The following is a 23285-nucleotide window of genomic DNA, read 5'->3' on the forward strand; positions in this document are numbered from 1 at the left end:
AGACCTGTATTTAGCCAACTAAAACTAGACTAAAACAAACATTTCAGATGACTAAAAATATAACTAAAACAAAATGGAATTTCATTACAAATGTCTGTCAGAATCAACACTTAGTTGGGATGGGGGTGACATGATGTGAGAAGAGTGTTCCTCTTCTTGACACAATAACAATGTGTCCTGCAGGCCCTGCTGACCAGCTGGGACCTCCTGCTCACTCTGACATCAGTCTGTCTTATTACCGCTGGAGGACAAACAACACAATAACACACCCATTCCCATTCACACCAGGGAGGAGGGGGGGGGGGGACACGGGACACGGCATCCCTCTACTTTAGGTGTTCATGAACACTAGTCTGTCTGTCTGTGCTCGGTACATCATCAGGTATAGAAACACTATAGAGCACCGATGTCTGACGTCATTTACACATCCAACCTGGGTCGCGTCTTTTCCCCCCATTCTGAATTCACATAGACTTTTCTTATATTTAATAAGAACCGTGTTCCAAAAATAAATCGATGATCCCGGCGCTTAACTCATTGGCCATCTAGTGGTGGCTTAGTGTGGTGCAGCCCGCCATACATTATAAGTGAATGAGTGAGGCTCTTAACTTGAAAGCGCTTTTGTCAGGAAGTAAAAATCTGCTATTTAACATGTCCCGCGATTGTCATTTAATCCACCCAAAACATACTTTTTGAGTGGTGCAACCACTCCCTTACGGAGCGATGTGTGTGGGTGGCTGGGTGGGTGGCTGGGTGCGTTATTGTTTATAGCAGCTTTAAGAGGTACAATACTTGAGTAAATGTACTTAGTTACACCACTGTACGATACACATATCTAAGTAACTCAAGGCATCTTGCGGTGGGTGATGCTGTGGATCAGCAGTGGCTCAGTCAGGAGTTAGAGCGGCTGCCTTGGAACTGGAAGGTTGCCAGTTTGATCCTCAGCTCCTGGCTGTGTGTCGACATGTCGTTGAGCAAGACACCAAAGACCTAACTGCTTCTGATGAGGAGTAGGTTGGCATGGTTCCCTCTGCTGACAGTCGGTGTGTGAACGGATAGGTGAATGTAATGCACATTATGTACAGCGCTTTGGAGAAACGCACAATTTACAACGCACAATTTACCATTTAGCAAGAGCTTATCATCATGGCTTAACACACAAATCTAAACCTGCGATTGAAAAATGGCAAGTGGAGCACTCAGGGGGTTTCAGCAAATTGGACTTCAAAGGAAGCTAATGGTACTGGCTGAGAGCTAATGGAGAGGTGACAACACATCCATATGTGATGAGTTTACAAAACAACCAGCTGGAAGGAAATGGAAAGACTGGCACAGAGAGATAGAGAGAGAGAGAGAGAGAGAGAGAGAGAGAGAGAGAGAGAGAGAGAGAGAGAGAGACAGACTAGGAGAGAGACAGAGAGAAGAGGAGAGAGACAGAGAGAGAACAACTAAATGAAGCAGACGACGCGTGGAGAGACTTCACACAAAACACACAACCCATTTGAGCAAACCAGGAAGTGGAACAGAGAGGTGATACAGGGTGGACACTTAAACACACTCAGTAGACCCACAGACGTTAATGAGAAGTGCAGCGTACTACCTACTTTACCTCGCTTATTGTAAGTCACCAAAATTTGGTGGTGACTATTTAATAGTAGACCCTCCAGCTAAATGCGATGCGATTATGTACATAATCAAACAAATGGTGCAGATTATGCGTGGGTATTGTTTTCTTTTCTTTTTTTCTCCAAAAAGGGCGCATATTCACCAAAATAATCAGATCACAAAATAAAATATACGGCAATTATGTATACATATTTCGGGGTCTGACACAGTCAGTGGTAAGGTCACTCACCAGGCAGTGTAGGGTCTAACACAGTAAGTGGTAAGGTCACTCACCAGGTAGTGCAGGTCATCGAAGCCGTTGAGCAGCAGCTTGCTCTCGTACTGCGGCAGCCCCACGTGCTCCAGCCAATCACCCACCGGCTGCTCCAGCAGCCTGGAACCCACCGCGGCAGCGCCACCTGGCGACGACAGAGGGAAGCGCTTGAGCAGAGAGAAACCCTTGAGGCGGTAACAGCGACACCCGGAGGGCGACAGGGTGCACTGCCACATCATCCGGGGCCAGCAGAGGCGCGGTGCCTCCGCCGCCGCGGGGCCCCCGCAGCACCAGCAGCAGCCACAGGGGGCGCCGCCGTCCGCGTCATCGGCGAGCGGCTGGTGAGACAGTGTCGCCCGCGGGGCAGGGTGGCGGCGGCTCCCGCCGGGCAGCGGAGGCCGAGGGCCACGGTCCGACCTGACCGACGGAACACAACTATACCCCTTGGTCTCCACCAGGGGGCAGCACCGCGGTGCTTAGATGGTTGTTTATACGAGCTTGAGAAGAGCAAAAAAGTCCTGCACAGTCTTCACTTGCAAAACAAAAAAAATCACACCCGTGTGAACTGAGTGGTGCAACTGTGATGTCAGTGACGTCACATACTAACCATAGCAACCATGCTCGTTTTTTTGGTATGAACAAACACGGGTACACGGGTACAAAGCCAGTTGTTGGAGTGGTTTGCACCACTCAAAAATAGTTTAATGCAGATACGTTTCGGTTGCACGGACCTCCATCAGGCGTAAGAAGTTTATACAAGCTCAAATGTACCATATACCCTAAACATTTCCAAAATTGGAAGTCCGAAACGCTATGAAAATAGTAATATTTTTTGTTTTAATAATATGCACTATTAAAACAAAAAGTCTAAGTCCCATGAGTATCTCTATCCCATGTGTTGGGTGAATGGAAGCTGGTTGCTTACAAGTTAAAATCCACAATACATCTTTGGTCTGTTAAAAAAATACAAAATTGTCTGTAAGAAGTACAACAAAAGCAACAACGTCCATGTCCCATGTGTCAGGAAATAGACTTTGCTGAAGATTAAAAACTCACAGGTCTAAACGCACATCCTATACAATCCCATGGTTTTATGAGGAACCTGGCTAGGAGACGGAGAGGAGAGAAGCACTGCATGGTCTGAATCCTCTGGAAACTTGTGAGGAGATGGAAGAGCAGACCGCTGGATGATTGCCGACCACACTCATCCCTGATGCACCGATCTGACCTCGTCAGCAGACCGCACGCACGCACGCACACACGCAGACACACACACACACGCACGCGCGCACGAGGCAGTACAGCAGAACAAAGAGGAACTACACACAGAGGCTAATAGAAAACCATGTGTCCAGTCACGGTGTAACGCAGAGAGGACTTGACATGCACATTCGTCCAGAATCAGACCACAACCGGAGCCACAACTTGAACACAGTTAATCACTGCGGCCTGACTCTGTTTAACTGTAGACATGCAATTCATATAAAAGTCATTTCAGTCCATAAAAGAACACGCACACACCTTGTTGTAACCATTCAAACTCAGCCTCACATCTAAATGTTCGACTTGCAAGTCGTGTCATATAAACTATATCATTCTAATCAACACCATCATTCTAATCAACACCATCATTCTAATTTATCAGATCAGGTTCATGGAGACAAGACAAACAAACAAACAAAAAAGAATAATAAATCAAAAGCCGAAACTCAACTCAACAAAATATCATAACATTACAATTAGCGGAAGAAAACGGCTGTTCATTTAACTTTATGTGTTCCTTTATCTGTACGTTCCTTCCATGTCACTAGCTGCCCCCCCCCCCACCACCACACACACACACACACACACACACAGTCCTGTTGAGGGCAGATTCCAGGTGAAACTGCAGCCACTCGGGGAGCAGACCAACTCCTCAGTAGTTACAGACGGGTCCCGTCAGCTCCGCAAAACAAACATTCCTCAATTGGATGTGAACGCCTGTCTGTCTGTCTGTCCCGTCCAGCTGAAGTCCAGTGGTGCTCAGCAGGCTGAAGAACAGAGCAGCAGATGCTGGAGGTATAACAACGCAACGTAACGTCCTTCTATCGTCCTGCTGAAATGCTGCTATAGCTGCTCCTCACTGTACTTCCTATACTCTCTCTCTCCCCCCCTACTTGCTTGCATGCGTCTCTCCCCTCCCTTCACTGCCTCCCCTCCTCCTCCTCCTCTCCTCTCTCTGCATCATGGGTGTTTGTTTGTCCATTTCCAGCTAACAGATCCCCCCCCCCCCCCCCCCCCCAATCATTTCCATTAACACCTCTCTCTCTCTCTCTCTCTCTCTCTCTCTCCCTCTCTCTCTCTCTCTCTCCCTCTCTCCCTCTCTCCCTCTCTCCCTCTCCCTCTCTCCCTCTCTCCCTCTCCCTCTCCCTCTCCCTCTCCCTCTCCCTCTCCCTCTCTCTGACGAGGTATTGGCTAATCAATCAGCAGATAAAAAAATAATAAAAAAGGCATGGCCGCCCGCTTGTTGGAGCCACAGGCTCTGGCAGCTGATTGGACAGGATTCAAGGTTCAAGCAACCCGCTGGACAGTGGGCAATAACAGCTTTGCTGCAGTCTTGGTTCATTCTTGGCTTTTCTTCTGCCTAATTTATTCTCTGTTGTACGACAGATCTACAAGTTCAGAACGCATCGCAGGCATCATGTCTATAAAGCAAAAATAAAAAAATAAAAACAGCTAATACCCTGACATGCACTGTGTGCGCTTTAATATCAAAGACCTCAATCCAATGCAGTCCACACTAAATCAATAAATATATAGACAACAATGGCTACAATAAATCTAGCATAGTGCTTCTGTATGGTGTGTTGATTAGGGCTGTGCTTTGAATGTAAACCGTGGGTTGGTGGATGTAACCGCATTGGTTGAATGTAAACCGTGGGTTGGTGGATGTAACCGTGTTGGTTGAATGTAAACCGTGGGTTGGTGGATGTAACCGCATTGGTTGAATGTAAACCGTGGGTTGGTGATCTTGGGACAAGAGGGACAGAGGAGTCAATGCCACAGGGTTTCTCTACTACAGCCCAGGGACAGAGGGACAGGTGGACGGAGTGACAGGGGGAGAGGGGGACAGAGGGAGAGGGGGACAGAGGGACAGGGGGACAAGAGGGAGAGGGGGACAGAGGGACAAGAGGGACAGACTGGCCACGTGCGTTCTACAAGCCTCATGTCCTCCTCACCCCTCTTGTCCCCCACAAGAGGGACAGAGGGACAAGAGGGAGAGGGGGACAAGAGGGACAGACTGGCCACGTGCGTACTACAAGCCTCATGTCCTCCTCACCCCATCCATAAAAAAAATAAAAAAATAAAAACATAGGTGAGATAAATCTACTAGGATCCCTTATAGACATAAACCATGCTGGCGGGCTGACACCTTGTATTTCCATATACTGTATCTAAACAGTTTTATTTTTTCCCCCAAAATTAAGACTTTCTACAACATGTCTTCCATAAATCCACAGTTTTCTGAAAAACTCATGTTGCTATGTCAGTAGTGCTCAAACGTTTTAGCGTCAAGGACCCCCAGAAGCAAAGACTTGAGTTAAAGACTTTCGCTTATATAGCGTGGTATAGTGACGCGCTATGAGCTAGACTTTTTAAAGCAGTTAAAGTGTGTCAGTGTGGGTTTCATCAAATATTGGACCAATGAAAAGCATCAACGACAGATTGCGACTACATTGTCTACACTAGTGACTACACTACATTGGATCCATTGAAATACAGGTTCTTAGAATCAACCTTTTTTGGACATACTTTTGCACTTTGTTGGTGGCAAGAATAGCTGTCTGGCCGACTGGGACCAATCGCTATGGGCAGGAAGAAAATAGGGTACAGCACCAGAGTATGGAATATGCCACACACACATGCACGCACGCAGTAGCCAGACCCCCTACGGAGTGACTTTGGCAGAAAGACCCCGGCTGTATCTGGGTTAGAGAACAGACTGGAAGCACCCTTCTGAAATAAATGGGGACATCCCCGAAATTATATACTACAGTACTACATCATTGCCTTCGCTCCATATTTCATCATTTTATGTTTTCTTCTTTTTTTTTCACAAGTTGTTGATTTCATGAATATCGAAACAATGAAAAGTATCAACGAGAGCTTGTGACTAAATAATTCCCTCAGAAGAACGAATGTCAAACCAACCCCTGGGTTTAAAAATATATTAAAATATAGGCTAAAGCCACAGAAGTGTGTCCAGAACCCTGGCCTAGGCTGTGGCTGCTGATGTCAGCTCATCTAAAAGAACACCAGCTGTCCACACCTCTTGTGCATGTTGTCAGAGGAAGAAAGTAACTAAGTACATTTACTCAAGTACTGTAGGCTAATGTTGAGGCATTTCCACTTTACTTATGTATCTCCAATTTCCAATACTTTTACTCCATTACATCACAGAGGCAAATATTGCACTTTTACTCTACTACAATTATTTGAAAACTTGAGTTGATTATTATTACAAAAACATACATAACCAATTCAGCCCTATACAATTAGTCCATTTGATAATAGCCAATCTGCTATTTTCACGACAAAAATACAATGAGCACTTTTACTTTTGGTACATGTAACACGTTAAATGTCAAGTACGTTTTCCACCACTGCGTGTTTTTCTTCCTGGCTGCCAGCCCAGCGGCCTCCTCTATTTTAACTGTATCTTTGGAGAGCTAGCTTGATTTCCCTTGAGGCTATTCAGATAGCTCTATTGATCAGCAGGGATGGTTAGTAACAAACTATACAAACTTGTGGAAACGCTCGGCTAATAAGATGTCTAGAGACAAATAAGCCAGCCTTTTGCCAAAGTACAATCATCACCGTCTTGCCGAAACCTCATATATCCCTATTTCAACGTAAATAGATCTAGTAGAAGTGCGCCTGTCATTTGTGATGAAATAATATGTACCTCGAATCAATTCGGAACACAGTATGTAAGTTACGTACATGTGACATATATTTTTATTCCATGATCAATTAAGTTTTTTTTTTTTTTTTAGTTTTGGAAATACAAGGTTTCCACCCATCAATGACAAAATGCTGCAAATCATGTGGTCTGTAAGACTGTAACATGGTTGTAAAGTCTGAAGGCAGCGTTGAGGAAAGGTTGGAAGATAAAACTAAGCAAACTAAGCCCATAACAGTCTCTACCAGAGGCTAAGAGCAAAGCTACGCTACAGCCTTTTATTCTCCAGCCTGAGGGAACACAGCCACGCTACCACTAACCTAAAACCAACAGTGATGGGATTTATTCCACAAAGTTGAAGCATAAGGAGATAAAAAATTAAAACGCCACAGAAAATAAATATTCATCTCCCATATGCACCAATAAGTACTAAGATAACACCAGCTGGCCAGCTCTTAAAGGCACTGGAGAAACAAGAAAGGTAATATTAACAGCCAAGTTAATTTCCCCCGAATGGAAGAAAGCTTTGCTGGGTTCATATACAATATTTAAAAGAAAAAAAGTCATGTCCAGATTCTCCCTGATGCATCATATCAGAGAGATTATCTTTAGCTGGTCGGTCATTTTAGATTATTTCACAAGATGGAATTATTAATAATACCAACATACTGTACATGTACAGGGCTAGGCAATAGTATATCTATATATCTACTGCATATCAATATCTATTCTATATAAATATACTGTATACACCGCCAAGACAACAGATGAGATGAGCTCCAAGGGTTATCTTAAGATGGAGTGCAAAGTCTGTGTGGAAGATAGCTTTGTGCACATTAACTCCACGGGTTCATGTACTTTTTATTTGCATTGTAGTCCCCATAGGGGGATTTTAGATTGCCTAAGAAGTGTGTTTGAAAAATAAACAAATCATCCAGGCCGTTTCAGTGCGTTTCATATGAATATGAAGAATCAACTGACTGAGAGAAAACGCTAATGTTACTGCTGCTGAATTAGTTACATTTTCGCTGGAAACAGACTGTATCATACTGTATATGAGTGACTGACTGTCGCAAACGATACAGAGACACCTCCCTGACAATAACGCTGAGACAGCTTGTTTATTTGTGGACCACAATGCTTATAGTAGACGATATTAAGATCACCCCATGTTATTCTCCATAGAGAAATTACTTCCGTGAACCAGGGGAATCGAGGGGATGAGCGAGTGACACCAGGACTTCGGCGCTCTATTCGTGTAACACCCGGGACCGTGCATGCTTTCCAGTGCCTATTAAGGCTGTTTGCAAGCAACTTTTCTGACGGAATAAAAGTAGTATTCAAAGACACAATTGACGTGTAATTAATGTTGCCTGGTTGCGGGCCGGGTTACTTTTGAAACTGCCTTTCTCTGTATGTCGTTTTGCATTTATTCTCTTTGCTGGACTTTGTGGGTTGGTTTGAAATCATTTCCTGTGTTTATTTAAGTGTACAGATTTATATATAAATATCTCTGAGTTAACAACAACAACTGGTCTGGACCAATGGGTCATTAAAAAAAAACCTGACCCGCGCAACACAAAACCACACATCTCCAGACGCAAACTCGCCCACGCTGTGGTATCTAAAGCTAAACAGTGTAGAATGGAAAGCAGCTGCACGCGGGGAAGATATGCTACTGCCGGCACAAGGCGGTAAAATGAGTTCTCGCACAATAGCGCTGGCCACGTAAGTTAGGGCCCTGTATGTTACGAGTGCAGCAGGTGCAGGTATAATGATAATATAAAGTTATACAGTAACTGTACCTGGCGTGGCGTACTGCTGGTCTCTGGAGAAGTCGATGCCGGCACCAATCAGAGTCATGATCTTCTCGATCTGAGGAGAGCAGAGGAGCACAACATGGCATGAGAACAAAACTGACCCCATTGAAGAATTCCGGACTAGCCACTTTCTTACCTTACTTTCTTGATGTTATTATATCCCAGAATGAGTGATACAGGTGATTTAATTTTATTATTATTATTATTTTTAGATATCAATCTTTCATAATGACTAAATACTCTCCACGGTGTAGAGAATTTAGTTGCCGCCATAGTGGAATATGACATCTACAAAAAATAATTTTCGAGCTATAAAAATAAGCGAGCAAAGCCCCACCGCCCACACTCAGTTATGAAAACTTTCATCTGTACCACTCATTTTAGGATATAACAACAGAATAAGGTAAGAAAACGGCTATTCCGGAATTATCATTTAATGGATTGAACCCATAACCAGCTAACTTCAACCTGAGTGTTTTGTATTTTTCTTCTTCTCCGTGTCGGCAAAACAGTATTGAGTATAACTTTTTTATACTAGCATTGTGAAAGTTTAAAGCTCTGGCAATGCCAGAGCTTAAACTTTCACTTTTTTAGAAGACACGGAAAGCTAACTAAAATGTGTAAAGCAACTCTATTCAGGAGACGTGATGTATTCTTCATGCCCAAGGTATTCCATAATCTTTCACAGGGTTATAGCTTTATAAAAAAATAAAGCGCAGGTGCCTTGCAGCCAAAATAATGCTGCTCATATTTTCACAAGTAACCCAATCTCTAATTTTCCGTAATCACACAGTGCATTTCATTGAATCGGGATGATAATAACAACGGAGGAAAAACGACAGAGCCGCAGGAGGTGTGATTAAATGATGAAGAAACAATGTAATCTTCAACCAGAGTTCACAGGAGGAGCACAATGTTTCATGGCTTTGGGCCTGAAACAAGTACAGACCAAAGAGTCAAATGATGGTCTCTATACTGCCTCCCCCTGGTCAGCAGGGGCGCCTGATGGGGGAGGGGGAACTGGTTGGAATAATGTGTTCCTTCCACACGCTATGTCTTACAGGGGAAACTCCCCAGGCAGTTGGGTGATAAGAAGCGGTCTGCTCACTCATCATGCATTGAAGGAAGCATGAGCTCAGTTCGGGGCTCTCCTCAGGTTGGCAGAGGGAGAGTAGTGCCAAGGATTACAGCTTAGGCAATGGGTTACAAAAATCGTAAAAAAAATAAAATAAAAATACATATATACACACACACACACACACACACACACACACATATATATAAAACATTACACATCGGTTGCAAAATTGCAGATCCCAGTGAATAATGGCCGACATATCGTCCACAGTTCAGGCAGAAACCAACAGTTTTGGGTTTCCACCAGACAGAGACGATATGCTGGTCAGGCTCTATCTATTACCCAGCACACAAAGAGCAGCACGACGCAGAACACCACAGAGATATAAAACAAGATCTACAACTCTAGGAAACATTCACCATCCACCAGTATAATATAACACGCATCCATGCAGCATACATTTGTAAATAATGCATGTGAATACGGACTCTACCACCTCTAAGAAGAATCACTACACCTAGTACACCACAGGGATGCACACATGCACCCGTACACGCACGCATGCACGCACATACACACACACACACACACACACACACACACACACGCAGTCACACACATGCAGGCAATTCCCTTCGCAATCATTCACTGGGGCAGTGAAGCTGCAGTGTACAATATTACACCTGTCACACAGCTATAGACAAAGCCCCTTCCTCCCATCCCATCAAGGCTGGTGTGTGTGTGTGTGTGTGTGTGTGTGTGTGTGTGTGTGTGTGTGTGTGTGTGTGTGTGTGTGTGTGTGTGTGTGTGTGTGCGTGTGTGTGTGTGTGGCTGAGTATGGAGGGAGAGGGGGATGTATATATAACAGATGTGTAAGAAAACATCGATACACAATATGGAATCTTATGAGGCTGTATCGATTCTCAACACTGAAAAGATTGTTTATTTTTTACTGGTATAGAGCGTTTCAGAACGACGAGTGCCCAGGAAATAATTCCCCATTCATTTTCCTCATAGGCTTTTCAAAAAGTATTAATGGGGAATTCTTTCCTGGGCCACTCCTCGTTCTGAAAGGGGGTGGGACTGCGACGCTCTATAGGGCATAGGCTATAAAGAAAAGAGTAGTGAAATAATGTTGGATGTTACAGGGACTGTGATGAATATGAATGGTGTCTTCTTTATTTTATGAAAATTGTTCGTAATATTAGACATTTATCTTTAAACTAGAGGTTCGGGCCATGACGCGGCCCTAGTCATAGTCCGAGTCATAGCGACATGCCTATGGGCATATGGTTTGTTTATGGTTATGTCTGAGTCAAGAGTGACAGGTGTGGTCCGTTCGTCTGTCCGGCCACCCTCCCTCCAATTAGCAAACTTTAATATAGGAACGCACTATAACATAACTCCTTTCTTTAATGCATCACAATATATTGTAATCATAGTGGGTGTTTGTACATTGTGTACAGTATGTATTCACATTTGTAGGATGGTGGATGGATGATTTTATTTTGTCATTGAAAACAAGTGTACAAAAACATTTACTCTAAGCGTAAGCTAATGGGGTTCTGAATAAATAAATACATAAAGTAATGTCCATAAGGTGAATCATAATGGTCAGATTCTTAAAATCCCCCAACAGGGAGGCACAACTGACAGCAGCTGCTGCTACACTTGGAAGTTGGAACGTTTTCAAACGAATGCCTCACAATCTATAAGAACACAAGGTGAGTGTGAAACCATATTCGGCAGTGGCTCAGGAGGTAGAGCGGCCGCTTGTGAACAGACAGGTTCCCAGTTCGATCCCGGGGAGTTAGTGTTGAAGTGTCCTTGAGCAAGACACTGGACCCCTAATTGCTCCTGATGAGCAGGTTGGTGCCTTGCAAGCCGTCAGTGTATGAATGTAATGCACATTGTAAAGCGTCTTAAAGGCGCTATATGAACGCATTGGAGAATTTGAGATTCATGCACTGATGAGAAAGAAAGGTTGTAGGTAGCTGATTTATACACAGAAAATAGCCAATCTCCAAGCTGACAATGCGATGTGTTGGAGGCTTGAAAACCAGCAATTTTCGGCGTGCGGCCCTGCCGCGTGACTCTATAAATCAGGCCTTCGGAATATGAATCCTGTTAGGAGGAAAGGAGAAACGATGACTGATGTCATACTGCATATAGTTCCAAAAGCTTTATGGAAGCCTGAAAGAATCCCAGATCTAACATCTATAAAGATCGGCCCAGAGAAAGACCCAGAACCAAATGAAGAAGGTGATCTTACGCTGTCAAGGGAATTACTTCTCTGTCTCTGTGGTGTGGTGGAGGGAGTCATCAGGCTCTGCTGCTGAGAGAGAGTTTCGTTTCCATTACATCCACACTTTGATCTATAATTCATTGCACTGCACCTACTGTCCTTTCATCTGAAACATTTTAGACTGTACCAAGATCCATTATGCACCGTCTAACACACTGTGGCACTGATATAACTCATTGATAAAACGCATTGATAAATGTCAAACAGAGGCACATTGTGCAGTTTGATGCACTGAGAGCATTATGGAATGTAGTGTAGACTATTAACCCTTTCTAGGGGTGCCTAAGACACAACATGGTTCACACCTTCCCCAGGTCCAACTTAAGTGGACAAAAAGATTAACTTGCAAAATAAAAAAAAGTATGTATTCAACACAACAAAAATAAATACGACCATAGTCGTAACACCCTACACAAAACATTTGACAGACAGACAGACAGACAGGATTGGTTGATGGATGGATGGAGTTGGGCCAAAAATGGCTGGCATACGTACATCCTTGCAAATTATTTCAAGTGCTTCTGTATTCGATATCTGCCTGTCCTGAAATAGCTTCAAAGCTAATCCAGATTAAAAATGAGGACTCGCACAATTTTACATTTCCATTTCAATGCAGAAGGAGAGGAGAAAGAGGGAGAGAGAAAGAGAGATGGGAGGAGTTCCAGACAAACATTTAAAGTACTTCTACTGCATCACGTGCAGATTGTGACCATTTTGCTCATTTCATCATCTGTGGGAGCACAGATAAAGGTCACACACGCACACGCGCGCACACACACGCACATGCACACACACACACACACACACACACGATGAAACAGGCTGTGCTAGTTTGCTCTACTTTCATAAAAGGGGCCCAGTTCTCTATTGAACAGAGGACACAAGCCCAGTAGTGTCACTTGGACAGAGTGGCCCAGCAGAACAGAAGTGGGACAGAAAGAAATGCTGTTGGCATCTATCTGTGGGGCTCATGGAAGAACAGAGCAGCATGGAGCGTTTGACACAATGTATCCATGTTGTCCATATATATAGGCATATAGGCATATATGGGCATATATTATTGCACTCACACAAGATCTATCCGTCTGTTCGACCTTGAGCTCCTTCAACATAACAGAGGTACAGTCTAGCGGGTTTACAATCAGCGTCACAACATTTGACAGGCAGGTGTGATGTGGTAGTGGAACTGGCTAAATAAGTCCTTCTGGGAGGACTATGGAAGCACTCGGCCTGTCGGCTAGGCTTCATATTGGAGGCGCTGAGAGTTCTCTGGAGTAGAGAGACTCCATTGTGAGAGCAGCTCGCTCCATTCCCATCCACACACAATGGACCAAGGGTCATAGGTCACTGAGGAGGCGTAAGGTCAACAGCTGAGGAGTTGGAGAGACTGAAAGACGCTCCTGGAGAGAGATGAAAAGATACCGGAGTCCATTCATCATGTCCAGCAGGAGGGCTGATCCGAGATTAGCATGGAGATTTTTAGCCAATTATTTTCACATTTTCTTCCTTACGATTTAGCCGTTATGCCAATTCCCCACATATCTCTGTGCGTGGTCTTGTCACCGTTGTGCGCTACTGGCTAACTTGCCAGTGAGGAGCCCCCACTGGGAGGATGTAACCAGTGAGGAGCCCCAGTTGGGATGATGTAGCCAGTAAGGAGCCTCACCTGGCTCCTTACAAACACGGCCACTTGTGCTCATACAGACGCTCGGTCAGGCACAGCAGAGGATTCAAATCCCTGGCCTCTGTGGTGGACGTGGACTGAAACCGCAGCTCCACCTATCCCTATTCTGGGCATGAAATAAAAGGTGAACATTTGGCGTAAATAGGCAAACAATTGGAAAAACTCAGTCAGATCAACAAGCTCACAATGATGTCACATACTGACGCATTGTGATTTTCCGTGAAGAGAAGTCAGTGTGCAGTGAAAACAGCAGAGGACCAAGCACAGTCCCCTTGGGGACCCCAGTCGAAATAGGAGTAAGTGTTTTTAAGCAGATTTGGTGCAGCTTGGCGGAGAGGACACACTGTTCAGGGTGAAATAAAGTGCTACTGGCACATAGAGAGACAACACCCAGACACAGTGGGCACACAGTAGCAAGCTGGCACCAACATGGAGGTGGGCACACAGTAGCAAGCTGGCACCAACATGGTGGTGCGCCCATTAAACAAGCTGGCGCCAAACAGAGAACAATATGCACTGTGGCAGGTGCCAGTGCTGATGCTTTATGCCAATGTCTCTCTCTATACTACATTCAGACAAGTATGTCTTCAATGCCATTTGATTGAGTGATTGACTGAATACTTTATTAACAGTTTGCATACAAGGTCAGCTACTGTATAAAGGAATTATCGAAGAAAGCCTATGGCTTGTTTGAATTGGGGTCCTTTTGTACTCAATTGATCAAAATATTAAATGATAGACACATATAAAATAGGCCTACTGTGCTCCAACATCATATAAATGAGTAGAAAATATGTACAGTAAACAGCTCGTGAGGTGTGGGGGGTAGGCTTTGACTTTTAGACGCCATTGATGTAATAAATATTAAACATACTAGGATGATCAAGTAGGGCGTTAATTTACATTTAAAACAACACAAACAGAATATGAAGAAACAAGGTTTCTGCTCTGGCATCAATCTGTGTGGCTCATGGAAGAACCGTTTCATAGACTGTAGACTGTAGTCATTAAGTCATCCAGGCTGGCCAGTTAGACTGGCTCAGTATGAAAGGACGCTTTATTTTGAAGCCTTCCAGCCCGCGGCAAATAACAAGACCTTGTATTGTAACTGATGACAACATTATTACACTATTTACAATCTAGGCATTAAGCACAGTGGTTCTCAAAGTGGTGACCCCCAGGGTCCTTTAGGTCGGGGGTCCCCAGCAAAAATGAGTTAATATACGGCATAACATCATACTACCTATATTTTGAAGATTAATTTTCGAAACGTGTCTTTTTATCTTCATCAAGTTGGCATATGACTTTGGAACCGAACCCTTAAGTCAGGCACACATCACGCAGGATGCCAATCTCTCTCTCTAGACTATATTCAGACAAGTCTTTCTTCAATGCCATTTGATGTAATTAAGCAGTATTACACTTGAGGGTGCGCTTTATCGTGAATATTGGCACGCCATGCAAGTGATGCGGTCAGGAACGAGGCAGAGCTGAGTTCTGCAAACGGTTACCATCAAAATAACCTCTCTGAGTGTGTTATCTCTGTTATCCTGGAAATACATGGGGTCTGTCTGACCAGCTGATTTTTATATTTTGATTAGGTGTGCTGTCATGCTCGTTTGAAGCACGGCAACCAATCAGATTACTTTGTCAGAATTCAGGACTACCGGTTACAAAATACTCTTTAAATGCATGGTGGTACTAATATAATATATAAACTACTGAAAACCTCCCAGACACTCAATGTCCACAAATCCAAATATGTGTATGTTTTGCCAGCATCATACCTCTGCAAACTCACCTTGTATCAGCAGCATCAGGGAATAGTTATACATTATTGAGAATGTTTTTTTAGACTGTAGCCTTGCAGACAAATTCCCTATGACACCAATCCATTTTATGTAGGGTTGTGTGTGTGTGTGTGTGTGCGTGCGTGCGTGTCTGTGTGTGTCTGTGTGCGTGCGCGCACTGTATCTGTGTGTGTGTGTGTGTGCAGATAAAATATATTTGTCCAATGTGTATGGTAGAGCATGTTCATATACAGTAACCAACATAACTGTGGCGGTTGTATATGGTCTCCCTACTATGCTATTGAGACATGTAACTTTCGTCTCTTGTGATTAAAATTTTAGATGTATGTGAATGTCATAATGCAGGGGGGAGACATGTCTTTAGCCTCCCGTGGTGCTATGGTACTCTCCTTGTCAGAAGGAATAAGGACACACACACACACACACACCTCACCGCAAGGTTTCTCACACTATGAACACTTCATCAAAAGCCTGACCGCTGCTCATAAAGCCTGACCACTCCTTAAAGAAGAGTTTAAACCAATCAAACCAGACAGCAGGAACTGCAGCAGGAAGAGTTTTAGAAATGACTTAGAGGATTAAGATCATTCAAGGAACTCACTCAAAAGGAGACGGGCGACGCAAAAGGAAATCAAAATAATATTATTATTATTATTATAATATTTGCAATTTTAACGTTCTATTAGGCTACGTTCAATCAAAGAAAAGAAAGTCTCTTAAATCACACACCACAAAAACAACATAAATTGCAATTAATTTCCATAACAAAGTGCTGTTCCACAGGACAGTGATGACATGATTTTTATACTTCATTTGAAGGTCGGTGAACAAGCTCACAGCATGTCGTGTTGTGACACATTGAGAGCTTGTAGATTGGCTATTTTTTGGTGTGTGACACCAGCCGGGCAACAAAGTCAGGCTTTTAAAGCGGTCAATACTCACGAAAGCTGGTTTCAGCGAAAAGGCCATTGGATCGGCGGCGCGGCACGGGAATCGAACCAAACGCGAGCATATACGTAAACGTTTGAGAGTTAAGTGGAGCAGCAGATGACACCTCTGTGTGTGTGTGTGTGTCTTTCTTTCTGCGGCCCCCTCTGTGGTGAGCTGTTTGCTAAGGGGGGGGGGGGGGGGCACACCCCCCCGCCTGGCATTGTCATAGTTAGTCTGATCCCAGGACCGAGACCACCCCACATTAGCATGAGCTTTCACTCACACACACACACACACACACACACACACACACACACACACACACACACACACACACACACACACACACACACACACACACACACACACACACACACACACACACACACACACACACACACACACACACACACACACACACACACACACACACACACACAGGACATAAGCATTTTACAACTGTGATTTTATGAATTTTATGCCATTTAAAAATCTGCCATTTTTTGTTTTTTTAGCGTAGGCTCCAAACCGGAAAATAGCAGATCTACAAGCTCACAGCATGTAAATATGGTGCATTCTTTCGGTGCACTACACAAAAGCAAGTATAAAACAAGCATAACTATCGCTGATCCCTAACCGTTAAATGTCTAATCCTAATCCCAACCCTAATTGTAAACATATCTCTAAAAAATTGATTTCAACATAAAACAGTCATTTACCTTGTGAGGACCAGGACAATGGTGCTCACAATGTCTGTTTCTCTGAATCTACTATACTTGTGGGGACATTGTTGCTAACAAGTCTCTCTCTCTCCCCCCCCCCCCCTCTCTCTCTCAAATGGAGATATGCGTAGGCTAAGACCTCATGCAAGTCAAATCTCCCAGGGTGTTGAAACGCAGGCGCTGTGTGTGTGTGTGCGCGTGCATGTGTGTGTGTGTGTGTCCACGGTGAAAAGAAGACACAGAATAGGAACAGTGAAAGGCTTCATTGATATTCTGCAAGAGTGTCACTTTGCCAAAAGAGAGAACAGATCTACAAACTTGTGATCTGCCAAAAAGACGAGATCGACAAGCTTGTAGATCTGTTCTTTTTTGGCAAAGCGACATGAACATACTACACTGTTTCCCAAACACTGGGTCGAGACCCATTTGTGGGTCGCAGACACATGTTTATGGGACACATTTTATGGTTTATGTGTGTGTGTGTGTGTGTGTGCGCGCGCGTAATTTCATGAAGGAATCAAAGAAAAATCTAATAGATTCATTCCATAAAGTTTTTTTTCTCCAACCAAGTTCATGTTTTAGGTTGTTATAAGAGAAAGTAAAAGTTATTTTATTAGTAAGTGTTATTTTGTTTTTATATTTTTCACTTGCTGCTTTCTTTCGTTTTAGCGATTTTAGCTATTTTTAATGGGGGCGGGGGCATTCAAACAATTTTATGGGGTCTAGTAGGACTATAACATTTTGTAAAAAGAAAAGAAAAGAAAGAATCGAAAGAAAGCAGCAAATGGAAGAACCTAAAACATGAACCGTGGTTGAAAAAAGGTAGTAGTGACAATAGCCGATCTACAAGCTCACAATGTGGCGCGAAGCTTTTATCTTGTACACTACAAGCTTGAGGTTATGTGAATGTGTATGATTTTCTGTCTTTTACAGTGTATTCATGATTAAAAAAAAAGTACAGTGTCCCACCTTGTCCTGCAAACTGTCAACATTATAAGACCAGCAGATCACTGTGTAGCTACACTGCTTGCGAAACGGTGACATGGAGGATGTTTGATATGACGACCAAAAATATATGCGGTGTGTTGGACAGCTGAGACTCGTTGATATATGGCGAGAACACGCCTGTGTATAGTATGTAACGTGCCTCTCCTTCCCAGACATATCACAGCTGTACACACAGCACATTTTATAGGCTCCGTTGTTTACAATCTTCCACGCGTTCCCAGCACGTTGAGACGCTGTGCAAACACATTGCTGTGGCAAGACCAATAATCTGAATGCTGAGTCCTGGTAGCCTGCATGGCATGGCCAGACTAATATCACAGTCTGGAACCAGAGTAACTAATTCATTAGGGGTGAATAAAATAAAATAAACTCTGGCGATAAGCCTGCCCCATATTTGCATACTGGTTCCCGATTGGTCCATCACTACTTCAGAGGGAGTGGGAATCCAATCACAACTGAGCGGTGCAAGACCAAATCTGCCGTGGGCATTTTTTATTTTACTCGGGGCGGCTTAAAACAGTGCCACATAAAAGCATTTTTGAAAATGTTTGTCTGCAGCGACATGCCCAAAAATAGTGACACCAGGGGTTGATGTGGTCGAGTTTATGACACAATGTTTTATTACAAATGAAAGTACTGTTTACTGCTGTGTAACCATGGCAACACTGCACAGCAAAACCCCCAGTATTAATTTGATTCAGATCCCTATGGGTTACCTTTCTTTACACCGTTAGTTAAATTAAAGGACGACTTCACCACTTTTCAAACTATCTTCATATAATTGGTCCTCAGTAATGTTCATGATAAAATATCACAATTTTTGTGCCAAGATTAAAAATCTATCTATCCATCTATCTATCTAGAGAGAGATTTGTATTATCGCGATGGCTTCCATTATAGCAGGGTAACGTTTCAGGAATAGAAAGCCTGCTGTTTCTATTAGCTTGGATTCCCCATCGATGATGTCACTCCTATGACTCCTATGAGACACAGACCGAGTAGAAATGTTTTGCTATTTTATCATGAACATTAGTGAGGACCAACTATATGAAGATAAGTTGAAAAGTGGTGAAGTTGTCCTTTAACACTGAGGAATCTGCAGAGAAGCTGCTGCTTTCCTCTGAAACGCTATATGTGCTATTATACAAGCACATAAAGGCTGATCTGGAGTCAGTACCCCTGAAACATGGCATTATACAAGAACATAAAGGCTGATCTGGAGTGGAGTCTGTACCCCTGAAACATGGTATTATACAAGCACATGAAGGCTGATCTGGAGTCTGTACCTCTGAAATATGGCATTATACAAGCACATAAAGGCTGATCTGGAGTCAGTACCTCTGAAACACAGCATTCATGTTGCCTCAACACATATTTCCTTCAAAACGTGACTAGTTCAGCCTTTCTAAGGAGCAAGGATCAGCGGTCAGCCTGGGGAAAGGTGGCATCTCTCAGGTGAAACACATTGAAGAGGCGTTCATCAGAGTGCATAATTAGAGCGGTAACAGTCTGGTGCAGACCACCTGGCAACCTGGAGAACCGTGTGGAGTGGTGCGCACGCACGCACGCATGCACGCACGCACGCACGCACGCACTATTGTTGTTTTTCTTTGTTTTGTATGTTGTTTTAGCTTGTTTTGTGAATAAAAATGGGTCACACAATATGCAACAACCTTTGCCATTATGCTATGTAATTGTCCCCAATAAAAGAAAATCTATTGATGCATAAGTGGCATTAGTCCTACAGTATGTGCAATGTGCATTTTACACATCCTAGGAGCAGCCTTTGGCTGTAGTGCTCGGGGAGCAGTTAGCGGTTTAGGTCTTGCTCAGGGGCACTTTGACACACTGCTGAGGTCTGGAATCGAACCTGGGACCTTTGGCTCTAACGACCATTCAGCTATGGCCGCTGCATGAATATCAAAAACAATCCATGTATTGTGTAGACCAGAGAGACTGCCTCCTTGGCAGAGTATGACGGCGTCTCTGAATTAAAATGATGTTTGTATGCATTCATTCACAAACCACTGGCACTGCTGAAGGGAAATGCCACTAAAGAGTGTTCATAGGGCCAGAAGAGATATGTACAGCTACTGGCTTCTATCTGTCCAAAATAGGCAACTTTCGTGTAAGAGTCAGCCTCATATTTAGTCGACAATTTAGTCGACTAGAACTACGATTACAAATCTTTGTCGACTACCTTTTTTCACGGGCAGAAACTAAATAAAAACTAGAAAAAGTGCCCTTCTGGGCTCAGGTCTCCACCAGGAGGATAGGAGTGTGTGTGTGATGTTTGGCAAAATGTTTAGGAGCAATATAAACGTGTGTGTGTGTGTGTGTGTGTGTGTGTGTGTGTGTGTGTGTGTGTGTGTGTATGTGTGTCACGGCTTGGCCTGTTGTAGCGCCACCATGAGGCTGATTTTAAAACGGTCAAGTGGCATTTCTTCCAAAGCCTAGTGGGAATATGCATGCACAGTTTCACCACAATCGGACGCTGCGTTGAGTAGTTGTGGCGATTTGTACAAAACGGATACAAAGCGGGCTACTCCTAAAAAGTTTGGAGGCAATCGTAGCCAATGAGGGTGGATTATGAGAAATCAAACAAACCCGTCTTGATCACATGACTATGGAGAGCATGTGTACCGATTTGCGTGAAATTTGGATCAAATCTGAAGGAGTAATATTAGAAAATGTGTTTTACATATGTCGGCCTCCTGGTGGCGCTATAAAGAGCAGATGTGAAAAATTCCAGGCAAAGGTTTTTCCTTGACCTCTAGGGAGTTGGCATACAAAGTTATCCACAGATCCGTGCAGTTAGAGGTAAAAACACTTTTCGGCCAGTTATAGCGCCACCATGAGGCTGAGTTGAAAATGTTCATGTGGCATTTCTTCCTCGGCCTAGTGGGAATGTGCGTGCACAATTTCACGGAAATCACACAATGTGTTCATGATTTGCAGCATTTTGTTAGAAACTGAGCACTCCTGCAAACTTTGGAAGCCAATCTTAGCCAATCAGGATGGAGTCTGAGAAATCTGAAAGACCCGTTTCGTTGAATGGCTCTAGAGAGACTGTGTACCAATTTGCGTGATGTTTGGACAAAATCTGTAGGTGTACTGTCCAAAAACTTGTTTTGCACAAAGCGGCCTCCTGGTGGCGCTATAACAGGCCGTTCTGGAAATTTTGGGGCAGAGGTTCATCGTTGGCATCCAGGGAGTGTGTGTGCAAAAGTTGGCATCGACCGGGTTAACGGTGCCGGAGATTAGCTGTTCACAGACGGACGGACGGACGGACACACGGAGTGCAAAACATACTCTCTCCCCATGCCTTCGGCCTGGTGGAGACAACTAAGCTGTGGTGACTCAAACTACATCTACATCTACATGTACAGTACTGACAATTTTGTCAACAAACTAGATGAAACGTGCTTTACTGTCGTTAATGACACTTCTGCGCTGCCTACAGCAACCCGGTGTCTAGTAGGATGCTGAACGTAAGACCCTTAGTTCTGACCATAAAACAGCCACGGTATCAACGCTACTTGTACCACCAATCACAGCGACGTGTGGGCGTGTGAGCAAATGTCCCCAACAATTATAGAATCATTTGAGAAATGTCGTGAGGACCATTTTCCTGGTCCGCACAAGAACATTTTATTGGGTTCAGGGATTAGAGACAGTTAAGGAGCTTGAAAACGGCTGCGTTGTTCGGATTAGGTCCTTAGGTTCTTTGGATAAACGGCAGAAAACATTTCGCTCCGATATTCAGGTCCGAAAATGCAGCAGTGTCCCTTTAAGCCATATTTATAGTTAGTAACTTGTGTGCTTGTGACATGCACCAACAAATAGCCAATCTACAAACTCATAATGTAGATTGGCTACTAATGGTAAAATGGCAAAAGAAATGTAATACCGGTAATATACGTGTTTGTGTGTGTGTGTGCGTCACTATGTGCGTCACTAAAAAAATTAAAACATGTCCACAGATGAACAATAAACATCCGACCTTTACAAATAAAGAATGCAAAAATTAAACTGTCAGAACATTCTTTCTATTTTTGGTACTGTGCCATTAGTAAGTTTTCTCTGGGGGAGCTCAGGTTGGGGTCTAAAGCCTTGCCAAATGGACCCCGGGCCTGGAGGGAGGATGAGGCTGCATTTTTCTCCTCCTCTCCATTTCCTTCCCTCTCTGCTCCCATCTTCCTCATCCTCGCTGCTTCTTCATCTTCTACAATATCACCTTGTTTCTCTTCCTGTCTTTTCTTGCCCATCCCTTTATCTCTAAACGGAGGAGCTGTGCAAAAGCTTTAAAATTGCTGAATTGTTGTGATAGGCTGTTTATTTTAAAACAAACAAAACAAAACAAAACAATAAAACAGAAAACGTTCGCGCTTCTGGCCGACAGCAACGATATACACCAGGCTACAGGCTTTATGGGGACAATAAAAATATTGAAATGTGGGGCTCAGTTGTAGACAGGGTTGCGTAAGAGTTTAGAGCACAAAAGCATGAAAATACGAACATTCTGTGATTAGTACTGAGCCAAGAACTATTATTTATCGTCTGTCGGGTGGAAACCTCATACTGTAGGGTAAGTGTTGTTGTAAGTACTGGGAGCTGAGGGTAGGTGTTGTAAGTACTGGGAGCTGAGGGTAGGTGTTGTTATAAGTACTGGGAGGTAAGGGTAGGTGTAGCTGTAAGTACTGGGGGTGAGGGTAGGTGTTGTTATACTGGGAGGTAAGGGTAGGTGTAGTTGTAAGTACTGGGAACTGAGGGTAGGTGTAGCTGTAAGTACTGTGAGGTGAGGGTAGGTGTTGTTATAAGTACTGGGAGGTGAGGGTAGGTGTTGTTATAAGTACTGGGAGGTGAGGGTAGGTGTTGTTATAAGTACTGGGAGGTGAGGGTAGGTGTTGTTATAAGTACTGGGAGGTGAGGGTAGGTGTTGTTATAAGTACTGGGAGGTGAGGGTAGGTGTTGTTATAAGTACTGGGAGGTGAGGGTAGGTGTTGTTATAAGTACTGGGAGGTGAGGGTAGGTGTTGTTATAAGTACTGGGAGCTGAGGGTACAGTAGGTGTTGTTATAAGTACTGGGAGGTGAGGGTAGGTGTT

The 23285-nt window shown here is 43.7% G+C and overlaps 1 protein-coding gene across 6 annotated transcripts in view; it reads right to left on the minus strand.

Moving 5' to 3' along the window:
- The window catches only part of LOC306942510 (ankyrin repeat and SAM domain-containing protein 1A), a gene marked incomplete at its 3' end in the record, with an annotated part of 115021 nt that overhangs the window by 23786 nt on the left and 67950 nt on the right, over window positions 1-23285 (minus strand). For all 6 annotated transcript variants that reach the window (XM_079528441.1, XM_079528443.1, XM_079528442.1 and 3 more), the window contains 2 exons: window positions 8627-8696; window positions 1900-2024 (listed from right to left, as the gene is read on the minus strand). In XM_079528441.1, coding sequence (XP_079384567.1) covers window positions 1900-2024; window positions 8627-8696 — 195 coding nt within the window. The remainder of the gene's footprint in view (window positions 1-1899; window positions 2025-8626; window positions 8697-23285) is intronic.

This window comes from Electrona antarctica, assembly GCF_951216825.1.
Source record: "Electrona antarctica genome assembly, chromosome: 2".
Classification (NCBI taxonomy): Eukaryota; Metazoa; Chordata; class Actinopteri; order Myctophiformes; family Myctophidae; genus Electrona; species Electrona antarctica.